The sequence below is a fragment of the Haliotis rufescens genome, unplaced genomic scaffold (genome assembly GCF_023055435.1).
Source record: "Haliotis rufescens isolate VD_foot unplaced genomic scaffold, xgHalRufe1.0.p SCAF_85, whole genome shotgun sequence".
Classification (NCBI taxonomy): domain Eukaryota; kingdom Metazoa; phylum Mollusca; class Gastropoda; order Lepetellida; family Haliotidae; genus Haliotis; species Haliotis rufescens.
The window spans coordinates 823,018-841,741 of NW_025964378.1; the positions used below are offsets into that span (position 1 = coordinate 823,018).

An 18,724-nucleotide genomic window follows, 5' to 3' on the forward strand; every position below is an offset into this window, starting at 1 on the left:
ATCTTGTACTAGATACGAATATGATGCCAACTTTTAGGATAAGAGAAATATTAAATAGATTCGACTTTGATATGAGTATATTTGCTACCGATTTTTCTCGTGCTCGAGTTGGATGTACAAGGCCTAATATTGAAACCGGAAGACACCACAAATTCCAAAACCATGTACAAATTGCAATATAAATAATATCGAAGATTTCTATCACTTCTCTTGTATCTGTTCATCCTTAAAATATATTCGAAAGCAATACATACTAAATAAGTAATTCGACCGTCCGTCCAACATTTTTTTCGCCTTAGGGCAACCTCAAATTATAAAATTATAAATGAATTTTCGATGTGATCATTAAATTCCTGCATTCTGATCAGCGGAATTGGTCTAGTATTTTTGCACTCTCCTACCCAGAGTTCCTCGCGGTCGGAAGCCAGCATGGTACCTCTGCCACGATTCGTCACATCCTTCACAGTCCATTCAAGATATTGCGTATCCTTTCATCCGTTTCATTTTTGACAAGTTTTCACATTTTCACAAACAAATGTCAAAGAATGGTTACGGTTCATAAAGAAAGTATCCAAAGAAACGTGAAAATCTACTTGATTTTTCGCAGTTATCATTTGTTTACATTGGTTGTACGGCTCCACGTGCTGCCATCGAAGCTCAACGGAGAGCTAGCGATACGGTCACTTTGATGTATAAATATATATTGTCATGCAACTAACTGTCGCAGTTGTAGTAGCATATCTATATAATTATGCAAAACAATATGTAAAGCGCCCCCAAATACTTGCATTAGTCCGTTCTATGCTGATTTCTGAAAAAAGCGCGTTTGTTTACAAACAAGAGAAAAGTCCGGTCATGTGATATGCAAATTAACCTGTGGCAGTAATGTTATGCTGAGTCGCCACTGCGCCTGAGTGTGGCATTATTGCATTCATTTCCCAATGAATGTGAAAAATTGAGCCACGCCCACCGAGGCGGACTACTTTTATTACTGCGGAATGTCGGGGAATCCCAATATTAGAGCCTAGGGAATTCCCTTTCTGCTCACGTGTATCGTCATGCACAGGACATGTAGCGAAACTAATGCATATTCAGTGTCCAAACAATCCTTTGAGACCGAAGGCCGAGAAGGAATGAAACAGCAAACGTGCAGGCTCGCTCGCCTGTCTTTTTCCCGCTCGACTCGGTTCCACAACTTTTATGTCTTCGGGTTTCATATCTGACTAGCATTTTTCCAACTGTGTCTTCCCATTCTTAAAGAACTATTTTTTTAATCTTGCGGTAACTGACCATGTCATTTGAAACAGCCGCCTTCTCCCGGACATATTTCTTCCGGTTCGTTACAGTCTGACTGTTGCAGTTCTTCTCGCCTTTTCCCTTGATTGACAGGTTCTATGAACATTGTTATGATCTTATTCTCCGTTGATTGGATACTAACTTTGTAGGCGTGTCAAGTTATGTGCATAAATTAAACGATCACCTGATTAATGACACGCCACAGTATGTATACCTACACCTGGAATGTTTATCAACCTCGGCATTTTTGTCTGCTTTCATATATACAACTGTTTTTGGTTAAACTATTGTAGATAAAACATGTTTTCGTTGTCACGGATTCATACAGCTGCACATCGATTTTTCGATTCATACCTCAATGAACCGAAAAAGACACACAGTCAATCCTTAATTAAAATCTGTTGTGTTAAATTTCAAATATGCCTTCAAGACGAGAAATATACTGAAATGAAACATACGAATCAATCTATCTGTGACACGATCATTGTATGCAATTCATGTATTTGGGCCTATGGCCTTTTTATACAAAATACATTTGAATGTTGTTGAAATTGATTTGGTAAATTTACGATGAATGTTCCTCAGGACATCGTGCATATATGGCAATAAAACCCGAAAAGAAGATATTCATATGCCGCAATCGAACTCCTGTAACACCATATACCTCTAACCAGAATTCTACTTTTTTAACATATTATTAATTTTATGAGCATCGCATAGATCGACCGACATATCAAATTCGTTTATTTATAATACTATGTAAATTAATTAAAATGTTCTTGATTCATTTATTTATTCATATTTCATATCAATTATCACAACCCTCTTGTCTTGACCTCTGGATAAATCGATATAGTATTAGGATCCCAAACACTGACCGAGGAACCCTTGAAGATCAGGGTTAGAATAGATCCATCCTTGTCGAAAGAGGCAACTAACGGGATCGGGTGGGCAGGCTCGCTTACTTGGTTGATGCATGTCATCGTATCCCAATCGCGTAGATCGATGCTCATGATGTCAATCACTGGACTGTCTGGTCAAGACGCCATTTATTTACAGACCGCCGTCATATAGCTGGGAATTGCTGTGTCCGGCGTTAAACAACACACATACAAAAACCTGATTTCCTTATAAGTAGAAAGTTACACCATGGTACGAATATAAGACAAATTTTGGGCGGCGTTAAACAACAAACAGACAGCAACTTAAAGACGTCCCACTGTAATTGTAATAAGGACTTCGTATATATCCAAAGAATGAACCGATGAGCGTTCTGTTTTTTATATATTTAAACCGCCATCACCCTCCCTATGTACGTGACCCGTTGAGTGGTGTATGTTAATTGATATAAAGTAAGGGGCACGGGTGGCCCAGTCATCTGAGGCGCCGCGATTCGCTGTACAGAGTTGCGTTCATTGGGCACGCCAGAAACCTACGATGGTGGGTTAGAATCCCGGTTCGCCCCGATTATGTTTCTAGGTTTGTTAGCACCATACTCGTGTTCATGGGTTTCACCGAAGTGGTAAACGTCTAAGACCTGCATCACTTCGGACTTTCCCCCCTCATTAAGCTGACACGCCGTGATATAACTGGAATACTGTTAAAAGCGGCATTAAATCAACTCACTCACTCACTGATATAAAGTTAGGAGACCTGGAAGAACACAGATCCAGTATGTAACAAGCATTGATAAGTAAGCTCGATATAATATTTCTACATGTATAAAAATAAATGATTGACGATTTGGTTTCGCCCTTTCCCTGTCCCATACATGTTCCCTTATCTGAATGTTGACGGAAGTAATTGCTATCAAAATAAAATCCTGTTTGTCCTTTTTCAAGTGTTTATTTCCTGGTGAGCGAGATGATTTAACGCCGCTTTTTAGCAATAGTCCAGTAGTATCACGGCGTGTCAGCTTAATGTTAGAGGGAAGCCCAAAGTGATGCATGTCTCAGACGTTTACCGCCTCGGTGAAACCCACAAGCATGGGTATGGTGCTGACAAACCTAGAAACATAACCTGGGCGAACCGGGATGCGAACCCACAATCACAGGTTTCTGGCGTGCCCAGGGGACGCAACTCTGCACAGCGAATCGCGGCGCCTTAGACGACTGGGCCACCCGTGCCCCCCTAACAGTAAAGTGTTCACGTGAATGGACGTGAATTCAATGGATTGAATCTAAGTGTCGCACGGGTTCAACTCCCGCGAGACCAATTGGTTCTTAATTGCAGGCTTCTAGAACAAGGAAGCATTTACGGTGAACATGTAGCTAGAATTGCGCTGCGAAATTAAAAAACCGTTAATGTTATTTCAGAGCTAATAACACACATTAGATGAAAGATGTTTTTCTCTCAAAAACCTTTTTTGCGCAGGTGTGGTTTAATGGATAGAGTTACACCACTTGCATTGGCATCAGTTCCAACTTGAAACAGATCAGTTCAATTTATTGATATATTAAAAACAAATCCAGTAAGTTCAAAATGCAAAAAAAACACATTATTGAACAAGCTAGAAAATATAGGAAAGGTATGTTTGAAATATCAATATAAGGTTCTCCTATTCTAAGATTGTGAAAAACACAAAAACTATTTTTTATCTTCAGAATATAAATTTTGTACTGGAACATATGTTTGGGAGCCTCTGGTATCGCGTCAAGGTGTACACACACGTGCATGTTTGTGCATACCTGCACGTGTTTTAGGTACATCTATGCACGTTGCAACCATTGTTTTCTATAAACCTCGCACGAAAATCAAAGAATCTGATCTAAATCTTCCACCTGTTGAACAAACAGTGTGTGGTTGTTACCACCGACGAACCGGCTACTTTTGTACGTGCCCCACAGGATTCAGCGTTATCGACACTCGTGGCAGTGTTTTTAAATACAAGCAGCTGTGGATATTTAAAAATAACCATCTTGACTGACGTAGAGATGTATCTACGAAGACGTCTTGCGTAAGAAATATTATTTCACCTCCACATGGCCTCATTATTCAGAGGCAAAAGCTAATACACGGAACCCGCCTCCGTGTCTGCCAACTCTAGACCTGGGTAGAATGGTTTCAATACTTGACTGATTGGTTGAAATGTGTCCGTGTTTAATTTCACGTCTAAATCTGGAGTTGTTTCCATGAACTCACTGAAGATAGCGTAAAGAAAACTCGTGACGTTTAATACAGCGTGGGATCATATATGGGTTTTTTAAATTCACTATCGATTTATGTTTGACACCAGTGTGACCAGATTCTGCGAGGGACGAGCATGCTTCAAGTTCTGTCTGTAATTAAAGAAAAACACACTCCATCTGCCTTGGTAACTTTACGCCGGAGACACTGAAATTTGTCTTCAAGAACCCAGTTCAATGGTGAACTCGGCACTCTTCTGCAAACATCACCTGAATGCGGAAAGTCACTGGTAACTAGGCGGTGAATCAATGTTGCTTTAGCTTCAATTTCCATCGTCACACGATCTTTTAAAACAGTTAACGGGGCTGATAAGTACTTCTTAAAACCCATTACATGTGTCTTTTAATTCCGAAAAAACAAGAAGTCGTGCAGCTGCATGGCAAAATGACGTTTACAAGTGATAACGTTGTACACCTGACACCCAATTACCCAGATTCGTATTTATCATATTGTAATCCCAATTCCCAGGCATCTCTAAAGTCCTACGCCGTTCGAAGGAGGCTACTAAATGGCTCGGTTGGTTAGTCTCGGTGACATAAATGATGACGTGTCAACGTACCCCGACGGCGTGGACTGTTGCTCATGATATCAACCATTGGATTGTCTGGCCCAGACTCAATTATTTACAGGCCGCCGTCATGTTGCTGGAATATTGCTGAGTACGGCGTTTAACAACATCAGACAACAACCAACAACAGCTGGAATATTGCTGAGTGTGGTGTTAAACAACAAGCACACCTAGACATATTTAGTCCCTTGTGACAAAGGACAGTGGTTTAAAAATGGAAATGGAATAAGTAATCACGTTGAAAAACCTTTGTGCTTAATCAGTGTTCGTAGAGAACTTCTTTACCAACCTGTCGACAAGAGATAGACCACTGACCGTTAAAATGTCTCCATCTAGCCTTTGGAGAGAGTAGCTGCACTTAGCCTGTCATTTAAGATTTTATCACACAGTCTTTCCATCTCCCGTTGTGGCAGATGCTGCTCATACAGGCCTCGATCAGGATAATCATTCACAGTCAAGTCTAGATTCAACCGGAACTGCATTAACGTTCTCTGCATTTTTAACCATCATTTATTTTCATATAGCTGTTAAAGTTATCAGACATATGTCCTTTTTTCCGAAAAAAAACAAAATGTTTTTTGTCTTGTCAATTCATAATGAAGCTAGCACACACAACCACCGGGCCTGATTCTACCATAGACTAGCCGTTCGTTAACCGCTATTAGATGTGAAGCTAGTACAGATGGCGGTCGTTACTGCATCAGTCACCATCATCATCAGATGTTATGCTAGTGCAGATGACCGGTCGTTACTGCATCAGTCACCATCATCATCAGATGTGATGCTAGTGCAGATGACCGGTCGTTACTGCATCAGTCACCATCATCATCAGATGTAATGCTAGTGCAGATGACCGGTCGTTACTGCATCAGTCACCATCATCATCAGATGTAATGATAGTGCAGATGACGGTCGTTACTGCATCAGTCACCATCATCATCAGATGTGATGCTAGTGCAGATGACGGTCGTTACTGCATCAGTCACCATCATCATCAGCTGTGATGCGTGTGCAGATGACCGGTCGTTACTGCATCAGTCACCATCATCATCAGATGTAATGATAGTGCAGATGACGGTCGTTACTGCATCAGTCACCATCATCATCAGATGTGATGCTAGTGCAGATGACGGTCGTTACTGCATCAGTCACCATCATCATCAGCTGTGATGCGTGTGCAGATGACCGGTCGTTACTGCATCAGTCACCATCATCATCAGATGTGATGCTAGTGCAGATGACCGGTCGTTACTGCATCAGTCACCATCATCATCAGCTGTGATGCTAGTGCAGATGACATTTCGTTACTACATCAGTCACTGTCATCATCAGACGCGATGCTAGTACAGATGATAATTCGTCACTGCATCAGTCACCATCATCATCAGATGTGATGCAAGCGCAGATGGATGTTCGTTACGGCATCAGTATTCATCATCATCAGATGTGATGCTAGTGCAGATGACCGGTCGCTACTGCATCAGTCATCATCATTTTCAGAAGTGATGCCAGTGCCGATGACCGTTCGTCAATTCATCAGTAACCATCATCATCAGATGTGATGCTAGTGCAGATGACAACACGTTACTGCATCAGTTACCATCATTATCAGAGTGCAAATGGCCGTTCTTTACTGCCTCAAACACTATCGTGTGATGTTAGCGCAAATGGCCGTTCTTCCTGCTTGGTGAAGCCCATTTCTGGTGTCCCCCGTCGTGGTATTGCTTGAATATTAGTAAAAGCGGCGTAAAACCATACTCACTCATTCACCCACTCTTCCTGCTTTACCGCCATTTTCCGATAGGCATATCTGGTCAAAGTACATCCAACAGCAAAGTTGTTCGGTAACAAAGGGCATCATATTATTTTGTGTTGTAAAATTGCCCACCGCGTCATATTAGTTCGAGGAGACGTTATATTTGATCCCTTTCCTCATCATTATAACGTGTGTTAATTGTTGCAGACCCTCGTAGCAGAGACGCTGGTTCTGGCCAAGACTCACGGCTATGTGGAGAAGATCGAGAACGAGCTGGAGGAAGAGCTCAGAAGAGATCAAAAGGAGCCGCCAAAGCAAATAGTAGCCAGGTGAGATATTTCATTATATTCAGTTAGTCGGTAAAAGTGGTATTTACCTGTATTTCTAAATAATACAACCAGTGATTCACATTATAGCTAGCAAGCGACCATCCACATTGAACATACCTAAACAAGCGACCATCCATATTGAATATACCTAAACAAGCGACCATCCACATTGAATATACCTAAACAAGCGACATCCACATTGTACATACCTAAACAAACGACCATCCACATTGAACATACCTAAACAAGCGACCATCCATATTGAACATACCTAAACAAGCGACCATCCACATTGAACATACCTAAACAAGCGACCATCCACATTGAACATACCTAAACAAGCGACCATCCACATTGAACATATCTAAACAAGCGACCATCCACATTGAACATACCTAAACAAGCGACCATCCACATTGAACATACCTAAACAAGCGACCATCCATATTGAATATACCTACACAAGCGACCATCCACATTGAACATACCTAAACAAGCGACCATCCTCCTTAAACATCCCTAAACAAGCGACCATCCACATTGAACCTAGTCAAGCGACCATCCACATTGAACATAACTAAACAAGCGACCATCCACATTGAACATTCCTAAACAAGCGACCATCCACATTGAACATAACTAAGCAAGCGACCGTCCTCGTTGAACATTCCTAAACAAGCGACCATCCATATTGAACCTAGTCAAGCGACCATCCACATTGAACATAACTAATCAAGCGACCATCCACATTGAACATTCCTAAACAAGCGACCATCCACATTGAACATAACTAAGCAAGCGACCGTCCTCGTTGAACATTCCTAAACAAAGGACCATCTGCATTAACCATACCTAAACAAGCGACCATCCTCGTTAAACATTCCTAAAGAAGTGACCGTCCACATTGAACATACCTAAACAAGCGACATCCACATTGAACATATCTAAACAAGCGACATCCACATTGAACATACCTAAACAAGCGACATCCACATTGAACATATCTAAACAAATTGAACATAGGCTCGAGTATTTACAGACCGCCGGCAGATATCTGACACATTGCTAGGCGTGGCGTTAAACAACAAACAAACAAAAAAGAAAATCATAGACACTTTACAAATAAATAAAGGCGACAAAACGGTTTCCATATTCATAAGCCTCTCTTCCATTGTACGATTCCGGCTATGTATCATGAGCATCATCTTTTATCAATGTATGATTATACCTGACTATCCCGTCACAAACACATGCGCAGGCAAGTCAAGTGAACAAACATGGGAACATATTACGATACAGGGTTAAAAAGAGATATGCATCGGACATGATTTGGTCACTGATGCGTCAAATTTGGAATGTCAAAGAAAAATGTTCATCAACAGCTGCCTGGCATTCTGAAAACTCAAAACGTTATTAATGGAGTGCACCACACCACAAGCCGATTAATGGAGTGCAACTGAAAATGACGGATGCTGAAGCTTAATCCTTGCCGCTCACACCCCATAACAGAACAGGACTCGGTGACCTCGTTGCGGTGGAGATGTTAACGTATGTACGATACAAATCAATGAATCCTTACTTAGCATGATATGCAGGCGGTTAAAAGAGTCCATCGCCTTCACCTACGTTTGTCTGGCTGTTCTATTTACACGTTGAGAATGAAAAGGTATTATAGCGATACATGGCATGCGTCGAGAAAGTAACCTCCTCGGGTCTTTCATCGAACGTGTTGCCCTATGGAACCGCAGTAGCAGTTAATATTGATCAGACTGCTAATGCTTTTTCGTCATCCCGCGACAACTAATTTTTTCCCCCAAAAGTCTTTTCATCTCGTAGTCGCATTACGTCATTTCTAACCTCGGTGAAATAACGACAGGATTTAAATCAAAAAGAAATCCCAATTCCTTGTACAACTTTATTTAGATGCATCAATATCGTCCATATTTTGGTATGAATATTGAAATAGGGTTTCACTTGCTCTCACGCCGCCATATTGATGTATCTCTACTCCAAGACAAGGTGGCGTTTTTGCGCCATGTTTTGGCGTGGAACCTGGGTGCGTGTATTTAAGGGATTAGGCTTGGAGTTCTGATTGTTTGTTCAGTGAAGTTAAGCATTTCGTTGCGTCAAGGTGATTATTTGTAATTTGGGTTGAATGTTGACGATTGGTGTTATACTGGCTTCAACATGTTCAGTGTTGACAAATGCATTTTAAAGTGGCAAAGTTTAACAAATAAAGAGACGAGTTGTTTACAAAGGAAGCTGGAATCACCTTCATTTGTAGATGCCATGCATCCGAATTGCTCTTCATTATGTCTTCATTATGTAGGCTCAAAATATGTACCCACGCGTAGCCAAGTGGCCTAAGACGCTGGAAGTTGTTAGGCAGAGTTGTGTCCCTTACCTGTGCAGGGACCCACTGTTTACTGGTTCGAAATATGGCAGTCTTTCCGATTATGATCCTGGGTCAAACACAGTTCCCGCCATGCTTCTTGGTTTCGTGAAACTGGTTTACATACACTGTGTCAGTTTTCACTCACTCACTCGAAAAGGTTGTGGTTTTAATATTTATTTTCAAAAACGAAAACTGGATTGTCAACAGGCAAAAGTAAACACAAACACATTAAAAAGAGTTGTTAGGAGGTGGTTGGTTGGTTGGTTGGTTTGTCAACAATATTCCAGCTATATGACGCCGGTCTGTAAATAATCGAGTCTGGACCAGACAATCCAGTGATTGATAACATGAGCATCGATCCACGCAATTGGGATCGATGAAATTCTTCAACCAAGCCAGCGAGCCTGACCACCCGATCTCGTTAGTCGCCTCTTACAAACACAGTCGCCTTTTACAGCAAGCATGGGTTGCGGAAGAACTATTCCACCCTGATCTTCACGGGTCAGATGTTTTTAGTAAAATACACAATATGGGTACGATACATTTGTGAAAGGAGGCTGAAAGATTTCTGGAACGATTAGACATTAACAGCCTGTATTCATTTTGTTCTTATAGTTATTCTTGGCTCTTTCTGCTTCGAAGAATTTGTTGCTTTCAAAACTAAATATTAAATATTGCATGGTCCGTTCGTGTAACCCATGAAGATCCGGGTAAGAACTGATCTTCAGAAACCCCTACTTGTCGTAAGAGGCGACTAGCGGGACAGGATAGTCAGACTAGTTTACTTGGTTGATGCATGTCATCGTATTCCAATTTCATGATGTCAATCACTGGATCTGGTCCAGATTATGTTTATACCGCCGTCATACGGCTGGAATATTGTTGAGTGCGGGGTTAAACAACAAACAACCAAAAAAAACTATTCGTATTTAATTCATTTTGTTCAATGGACGCATGTTAATGTCATTTGAAAATCGGACTACTGTTTGTTTTTATGTACAACCGGCGTAGATACGTTCCATAGTAGGCACTTAATTCATTTTATCAATATGTACATTGTATTTATAATACCATGAACTGTGCTTAATATAAGAAACATCCATTATCTACACGGTTTCGGAAATATCCTGGTTTACTTAGGGTAGACGTAAACACAATGTTCGATACAAGATGGTGAAGAGGTGTTGTACACATGTGGGGGCATAATCAATACTTTTCTTTAGCGCATCCGTTAATGCTGCTATTTATGTGTGATATTGTTTGATACAGGTAAATGGTATAAGTGTGTGGAAACGGTATGATTACAGTAAAGTTTACATCCTCATCCTTAAAGGATGGGTTTAGTTCGTAAATCGGTAAAGAAATATTATTTAAAGAGTGCATGCATCTTCTTTATCGCCGTGTAATGATAAGTCTGTATTAATATTAAGGTAGGTATATAGGTAGATAGGTAGGTAGGTCTCTCATTCTCTCTCATCATTCTCATTCTCTCATTCTCTCTCTCACTCACTCATTTTCACTCACTCATTCTCTCTCATTCACTCATTCTCCCCCATTCTCTCTCATTCTATCCCTAATAAGATTTAATTACTAGCGTATTCTCTCATTTTCTTTCTCACTCATTGTACTCTCTCATTCTCACTCACTCATTCTCTCTCTCTCTCTCTCTCTCTCTGTCTTTCTCTCTCTCTCTCTCTCTCTCTGTCTCTCTGTCTCTCTCTCTCTGTATATATATATATATATACTCACAATATATCAGTCTAACTCTAATTGGAGCTATCCGCTAACGTCCTCAGTAACTGGTACACTGTTTGTCTTGGAGAATGAAGGTGATGAATTGCGGCGTGGCTGACACGAGGGTCAGTCGTAATCAATAGTGGGTGGGTAAGCTTACTCCTGGCCACGAGATTACCAGACTTGATCATGATGAATACTGAAAGAAAACCGTTCAAAACAATAGATTCATATCATATTATCCAATTATAGGTTCAACGCCAACACGTCTATAACTACATGAAGATATATTTTTGTCTACTGATGGGGGGTCTTGAACATAGACCTCTCCATTTGTGTCAATGGTTTAACGACAACAGGTCCAGCCCGTGCAACTGCGTCATCTGTTGGAGGTGAACAAGTTACATGTTTCTGAACATATTATCCAAAATATTCGAACGTTTAGAAAGTTGATCGATTTGTATGATATTTAGTTCATAAACACGCACACGGTAAACCATTATTAAATGTTAAAACTTCATCCATCAGGAATATCATATAACGGATTTCTTAAACATAAAGATGTATTCAATAAACGAAGCTACATGTATAATCTACTGCCGTATAGCCTGGGTCTATAAATACTCGAACTGCTGTCAGACAAACTAGTGGCTAACAGTATGAACAACGGTGCGAATGATGGCATTGTAAACATAAGATTACGGGCTTTATTCGGATCCTACGACAGACATGTGGTATTGAGGCACATGGTGTGGTATTGAGGCACATTGTGGGGTGTTGAGGCGCATGTTGTTTGTTTGTTTGTCTGACGCTGCACTCAACAATATTCCAGCTACCTGGAAATAATCGAGTCTAGACCAGACAATCCAGTGATTGATGTCATGAGCATCAGTCCACGCAATTAGGATACGATGACATGCATCAACCAAGTCAGCGAGCCTGACCACCGGGTCCCGTTACGATAGTTGCCTTTTACGACAAGCACTTAATGTATTGAGACACATGGTGTGGTATAAAGACATATGATGTGGTATTGAGGCACATGGTGTGGTATTAAGACATATGGTGTGGTATTGAGGCACATGGTGTGGTATTGAGGCATGTGGTGTGGTATTGAGGCACTTGTAGGGGTGTTGAGGCATATGATGTTGTATTGAGGGACTTGGTGTGGTATTGAGGCACATGGCATTGAAGCACTTGGTGTGGTATTGAGGCACATGGTGTGGTATTGAGACACATGGTGTGGTATTGAGGCACATGGTGTAGTATTGTGGTACTTTGTGTTTTATTGAGGCACATGGTGGGGTGTTGAGGCACATGGTGTGGTATTGAGGCACATGGTGGGGTGTTGAGGCACATGGTTGGGTGTTGAGGCACATGGTGTGGTATTGAGGCACATGGTGTGTTATTGTGGTTCTTTGTGTTTTATTTAGGCACATGGTGGGGTGTTGTGGCACATGGTGGGGTGTTGAGGCACATGGCATGGTATTGAGGCACTTTGTGTGGTATTGAGGCACATGGTGGGGTGTTAAGGCGCATGGTGTAGTATTAAGGCATGTGGTGTGATATTGAGGAACTTGGTGTGTTGTGGCACATGGTGTGGTATTGAGGCACTTGATGTGGTATGGAGGCATTTGGTGTGGTTTGGAGGCAATTGGTATTGAGCCACATGGTGTGGTACTGTTGCACAAGTTGGGATGTTGAGGCACATTGTGGGGTGTTGCAATGTTGACGGTACGAGCGACTTTTGACTACATCTGTGAACTGTGAACATTTCACTACGTCAGTGAATTGTTAACAACATTTGACCACATCTGTGAATTGTGAACAACATTTGGCTACATCTGCGAACTGTGAACATTTGACTACATCAGTGAACTGTTAACAGAAATTTGACTACATCTGTTTATTGTGAACAGCATTTCTCTATACCTGTGAACTGCAAACAGCATTTGAGCACATCTGAGAACAATGCTGATCTCCATCAGTGAACAGTATTTGTCTACATCTGTGTAACAGTGCTTATTACCAACCCTGAACAGTATTTGTCTCCACATGTGAACAGTGCGTACTTCCAACTGCATACAGCATTTGACTACATATGTGAACACTATTTATCACTGTTAATTTAACTTAAACACAATTGGTCTACACCTGTGAAAAGTGTTTATTGCCAACTGTAGATATTGCTCATCTCTATCTGTGAACATACCTACGAGTATATACGTGAACAGTGGTAATTTCTGACTATGATTTCTTTCAAAAATCAACTGTTTATCTCAAACTGTGAACAATGTTTGTCTACATCTGTGAACAATATTTATCTCTATCTGTTAACAATATGTATCTCTATCTGTGAACAGTGCTTCACATTATCTGTGAACAGCATTTTGTCTACGACGTGATTTTTTTCAGTAATAAGCTGAATTACCCTAAATGTGAACAGTGCTTCACATTATCTGTGAACAGCATTTTGTCTACGACGGGATTTTTTTCTGTAATAAGCTGAATTGCCCTAAATGTGAACAGCGTGTATCTCAAAATGTGAACAGTTTCTTTCTCATGCTGTGGATATCGTTCAAGCAGAAAATAAGGAGGACATTATCAGACACTGTGACATATATTATCTCAAGTTGTAAACAATGTTTATCTTCGGCTATGAAGAGTAGTTATCACAAACAGTGAACATTGTTGATCTTTGTCTGGTACCAGTGTTTAAAAAGTGTTTATCGGAAACAGTGGACAATGTTTATCTTCTAACAGGGTTCATCTCAAATTTTTGAAGTGAATATCTCAAACTGTGTCAAACAGTGAACATTTAACAGTGTTCATCTTCAGTTGTGAAAGTGTGAATGGTTTCCATCTTCAATTATGAACAGCGTCTTTTTTCCCCGATATTAAACTTGTGAAAATTGTCCTGGAAGTGGATTAACACCGAAACGACAATTTTTAGAAACATGGCCTGTGAAACAGTGTCTCCCTCTCTGAACAGTGTTGTCCTAAACTTAGATCAGTGAACAGAGCTTTCCCCGCATGAACAAAGTCCATTTGTATACACACGTTAAAGGCGTTTAAATTTATATTTTCCTTATGATGTGATTATTATACAGAATGTTATGGGGAGCTTTAAAATGCCTAATACGCGGTCTTGGTTGAAGCTATATTTCTGATGACGCATTCAGTTATTTGTGCTTTTTCACAAAGCAAAGTCTTTCAAGATATTGATCTCTGCTTCTTGTTAACACAGATAATACCTTTCCCCGCAAGACTGGGAGCGTGAGATGCAATGCTGTACGATCAACCATAGACGTATATAGACAGCTGGTATGGCAGCTTGCAGTCAGCGAAACCAATACAATACCACATCCTCCCCTTTCATAGAAACGCCATTTTAAGGAGCGATTCTCCTTTGAAAAAAAATGAGAGAAAAAATATATCTTATCCCTGGAGAGGCCTGTTTTTAAGATTGTTCCTATGCCGTTACGATTATGGTTTATAGGAAGATCCAGCGTTAGATTGCCAAAGGATTTCCCCATGTTTGGCAAAGGTTCAGAGGATGTCTTTCTCCTTTGTTGAAGTCCTTCTTATACCGATGGGGCTGTCATCAGATGCAAGACCTGCCATTGAGGATTAGCTGGACCTCGTTCACTGTCTAACTGCAAGCAGTTGCAGCCTTTGTGAATGTATTGAATAAAAAAACACATCCCAGGGGGCGTGAGATAGAATCAAAAGGAAATATGGGATGATTGTATTCCACGGGACTTGGTGGCGTTCATGTCGATAAAGTGAACCTTAAAAAAGAATTATAGATCCGCGATAAGAAGAAAGATCGAAGCACCTTGGTCATATTTAACTGAAAATGGAAAATTAGGGGTTCTCCATTATATGAGAGTTTACCCGGGATTTGAATAAAGAGGGGAGGTCTTAGTCTAGGAGTATTCCAGCAGCTAGCGCCTTTGGTGTTTACATTTCACAACTTATGAGGTACAATCGAGCATGCTCTTTCTACAAAGATTCCAAAGAGCGTCATCCGTGCTCACACGTTATTTGATCAAGGTTACACCATTCAAGGCCTCATTAAAGGTTTATGGTAGACATGTGGAGGACATTTCCGAAATCGACGCATCAGTGGCAAAATTAATGTCCGATGCAGTTAGCCATTTTGACTCCTGCCATATATATGTTCACGTGTTGTTGTTTGGTTTTCAAGAGAACAATTGGCTTGCCTTTGCATGTGTTTGTGACGGGTACAACCGTTGGGGCAGGATTCGCTGACTTTTTCGCAAAAACCTGCTATCATCACTATTTGAGAGTGATTCACAAACACAAGCTCATATGGTCGGAATTCTACACTGGACTCTTTCTTATGATTTGTTTGTTTGTTTGTTGTTTAACGCCGCACTCAGCAATATTGCAGCTATATGACGGCGGTCTGTCTTTCCTATGAATATAGAACGGGTTTTGTCACGTTTATTTACGTTATTAATTTTCGTTCAGTATGTATCGAATGGTCAAATGGGAACAACCAACTGATGACTGGTTGGAATCGGTTTGAATTCATAATTTAACAAGTCGAAAACATATACAGGCTGTTTGATGCTCTTCCAATATATACATGGACTTCGGTGGAACAGACTAATACATGGCAGAACAACAGGAATGCCATTACTTCCGAATGAGCTGTTTATGTTTGGTGGTAAATCAATCTTGAATAGAGAGTCTTGCAGCCATTTCTAAGTTACGAAATCTAATTTCCGGTGGTCTTGTATGAAAGCGTAGATTTGTTTCTGTATTGAACGGGCAACAGTGTGAAAAGCGCCACTTCTGCGCCGGCTGCCGACACACCCATCTCACCCCTCGGCGGATGGAACTGGAACTGGTACTTGATTTAAATCAACCTAAATTGCTTTAGGTTATACATCGTAAATTACGACATTTGTTACTTTCGTGATTTTCCACTGACAAAACTCATGAATATTGTACCTAAACGATTAAAGCATCCTCCGTCTTATCACACTTCTGGAGTCGGAGACTTCATCAGCAGTTTCTTGCTGAAGCAAAGGATCAATAATCCGACCACCCGCTCGTCGTCACCCGACCAGAAAAACGGATCGGGAGAGCTCTTAGCTCAGTGTGAGTTATTTATAAAGAAGCATGAGTCTGAATGACGGCTTGTAGATGGGACCCAGTCGAAAGGTGCTGTACGTTATAACACCGTGTAAGGAGCCTCCTCAAGTCGTTGTATTGATCTTCGTTCGGGCTTTAGACTATCTATGACGATCGTCGGTACTCGGCACTTGAGGGTTCCAACCATCATCGGTCCTAAAGGGAGTTTAATGGCAGTCGGTGTTCCAGACACATCAAAAGGAGTGGGTAACTTGGTGACTATTCCACTGTGATTCCTGGAGTATCTAACCGTCCAAGAGTGGCACCAAGCTCCACACACCGCGGACATGAAGGACTGGGACACGATCAGCGTGGAGATTGAAACATCGGATGAAGTGTACGTTGACCTGGTGATATTTTATGTACTTTTTCAAAAATCGTTATCCATGTTCATAATTGTCTTTAGTGCAGACATTCCGGCTGAGTCTCAGTTTTCGGTCTTTTTTATATTGGTAGCTTGGTCTCTGTGGCTAACGTGGGATTGCGTTCCACAACGGGACATTCCCCAAGGTCAGCCACTCTTGTAGTCAGTGCACAATGTCTGTCTTACATGCTTGGGTGTGCTATGTCTTCTACTGACACTCTTTTTGTAGTGTAGCTGTTCTGAAGCATTTTCAATTTCATGTTATGTCGTTTTCGTATCTAGCTCAGCATCAAGTTTATAGTTGAAATGATTTACTATAAAACAAATTTTATGTCATGGTATTTATACTGTTACAATTCTAGTCTAGGACAAAACATAACAGTGTTTACATGATTGATTGAGGCTGAGGCCTGATTTTGTTCGTGAACAGCATGTTTTCAAATACCATATCATGAATCAGTTGCGTCCCGTTTTGTTTCAAGTTTTGTCAGCGCCGTAGCCGAGCTCGTGGGTTTCATGAAAGTTCTAGATCTGCATCTCTTCGGATTTTCCTCTCGCATTAACCGGTCACGCCGTGATACAACTGGAATACTGTTACAAGAGGCGTTGGACCCAACTAATTCACTTATTCACTCACTCAATAACCTGTATAATAATAACTAATATGGATGAAGTCATTATCACTGGGGTTACTGACGTCACGTGGTTATATGTAAAACTAAAACACAACGTGGGCGAAATCAGCACAATCCAATAAAGCAGGCAGTCGCAGCTCAAGCAGCTAATGCATATCAATAATTGCATCAAAATATATTTTCATTTTTTATGGTGGCTGTGCACTTTCATGAGTTACCTCACATCTGATAGAGCCAACGCATTGCAGGGTTGTATTCAACTTCTAGAGAAGCCCATGTCATCGTGTCACCTTAATAATTAGTTGATAGACGAAGCGAAATTTAACTGTGTCCAGTAACATCCATATGCGATTAAACATCTACAGAATTAATTTCTCCACAGACCGCCTCCGTGGTTTAGAGGTAGAGAGAGAGGAAGGTCCGGGGTTCGTCATACCAAAGAACGTTAAGAGATGGTACTTGTTGTTACCCTGCCTTGCACTAAGGGACAAGGGGCCCAAACAGGGACTTGGAGTCAGTATACTGTGTTTGAGTTGGGCATTCATTTTAAATTGCGGTATGGTATATCAGTAGGCTAGCACTATAAAATCGACATTAATCCGGACTAGTACAAGCAGCCATTCACACACATGCATGTCCGTTCCTATATAAGTGCAATTATCTTTGACCGCTACATTAAACGCTATTTCACCCCACCTCACCTCAATTCCCTACTGATAATGCTGTACATGTGAGAGTCGCATGTATTTGTCTAATGATTACAGAATGTAAGAGTCACATAAATGTGTCTACTTACAATACTATGTGAGACCAATACACTTCCATTATCGTTAGTAACCTTAAAGTATAAAAACCCAGCTCGCCAGTTTGATCCCTCGAACTTCCTAACGTTACTTTGCCGGCTACTCGATGCTGATTGGCCAGTAAGGGGTATCAAATCACAATCACGTGACTCTGAAATAGGCAAACCACCAATTTTTGAAGTCATGTTTTACCAATATAAAATCCAAAATTCAGAAAGAATCGTAAGGTGTCCGAGCTAAATTTATTACATGATTACTTTAGACCCGTGAATATCCTGGGTGGAATAGGTCTTCAGCAACCAATGCTTGCCGTAAGAGGCGACTATGCTTGTCATAAGAGGCGACTAACGGGATCGGGTGGTCAGGCTCGCTGACTTGGTTGATGCATGTCATCATATCCCAGTTGCGTAGAGCGATGCTTAATGAAGTCAATCACTGGATTGTCTGGTCCAAACTCGATTATTTACAGACCAACGTCATAAAGCTGTAATA

The 18,724-nt window shown here is 40.9% G+C and overlaps 1 protein-coding gene across 3 annotated transcripts in view; it reads left to right on the forward strand.

The window, feature by feature from the left end:
- The window catches only part of LOC124146914, a 160,414-nt gene that overhangs the window by 63,194 nt on the left and 78,496 nt on the right, over positions 1-18,724 (forward strand). For 2 of the 3 annotated variants that reach the window (XM_046517472.2, XM_046517473.2), the window contains exon 2: positions 7,014-7,135. In XM_046517472.2, coding sequence (XP_046373428.1) covers positions 7,014-7,135 — 122 coding nt within the window. Of the gene's footprint in view, positions 1-7,013; positions 7,136-16,304; positions 16,768-18,724 lie in introns of those variants that run through there. The other variant, XM_046517474.2, reaches the window with a different exon arrangement.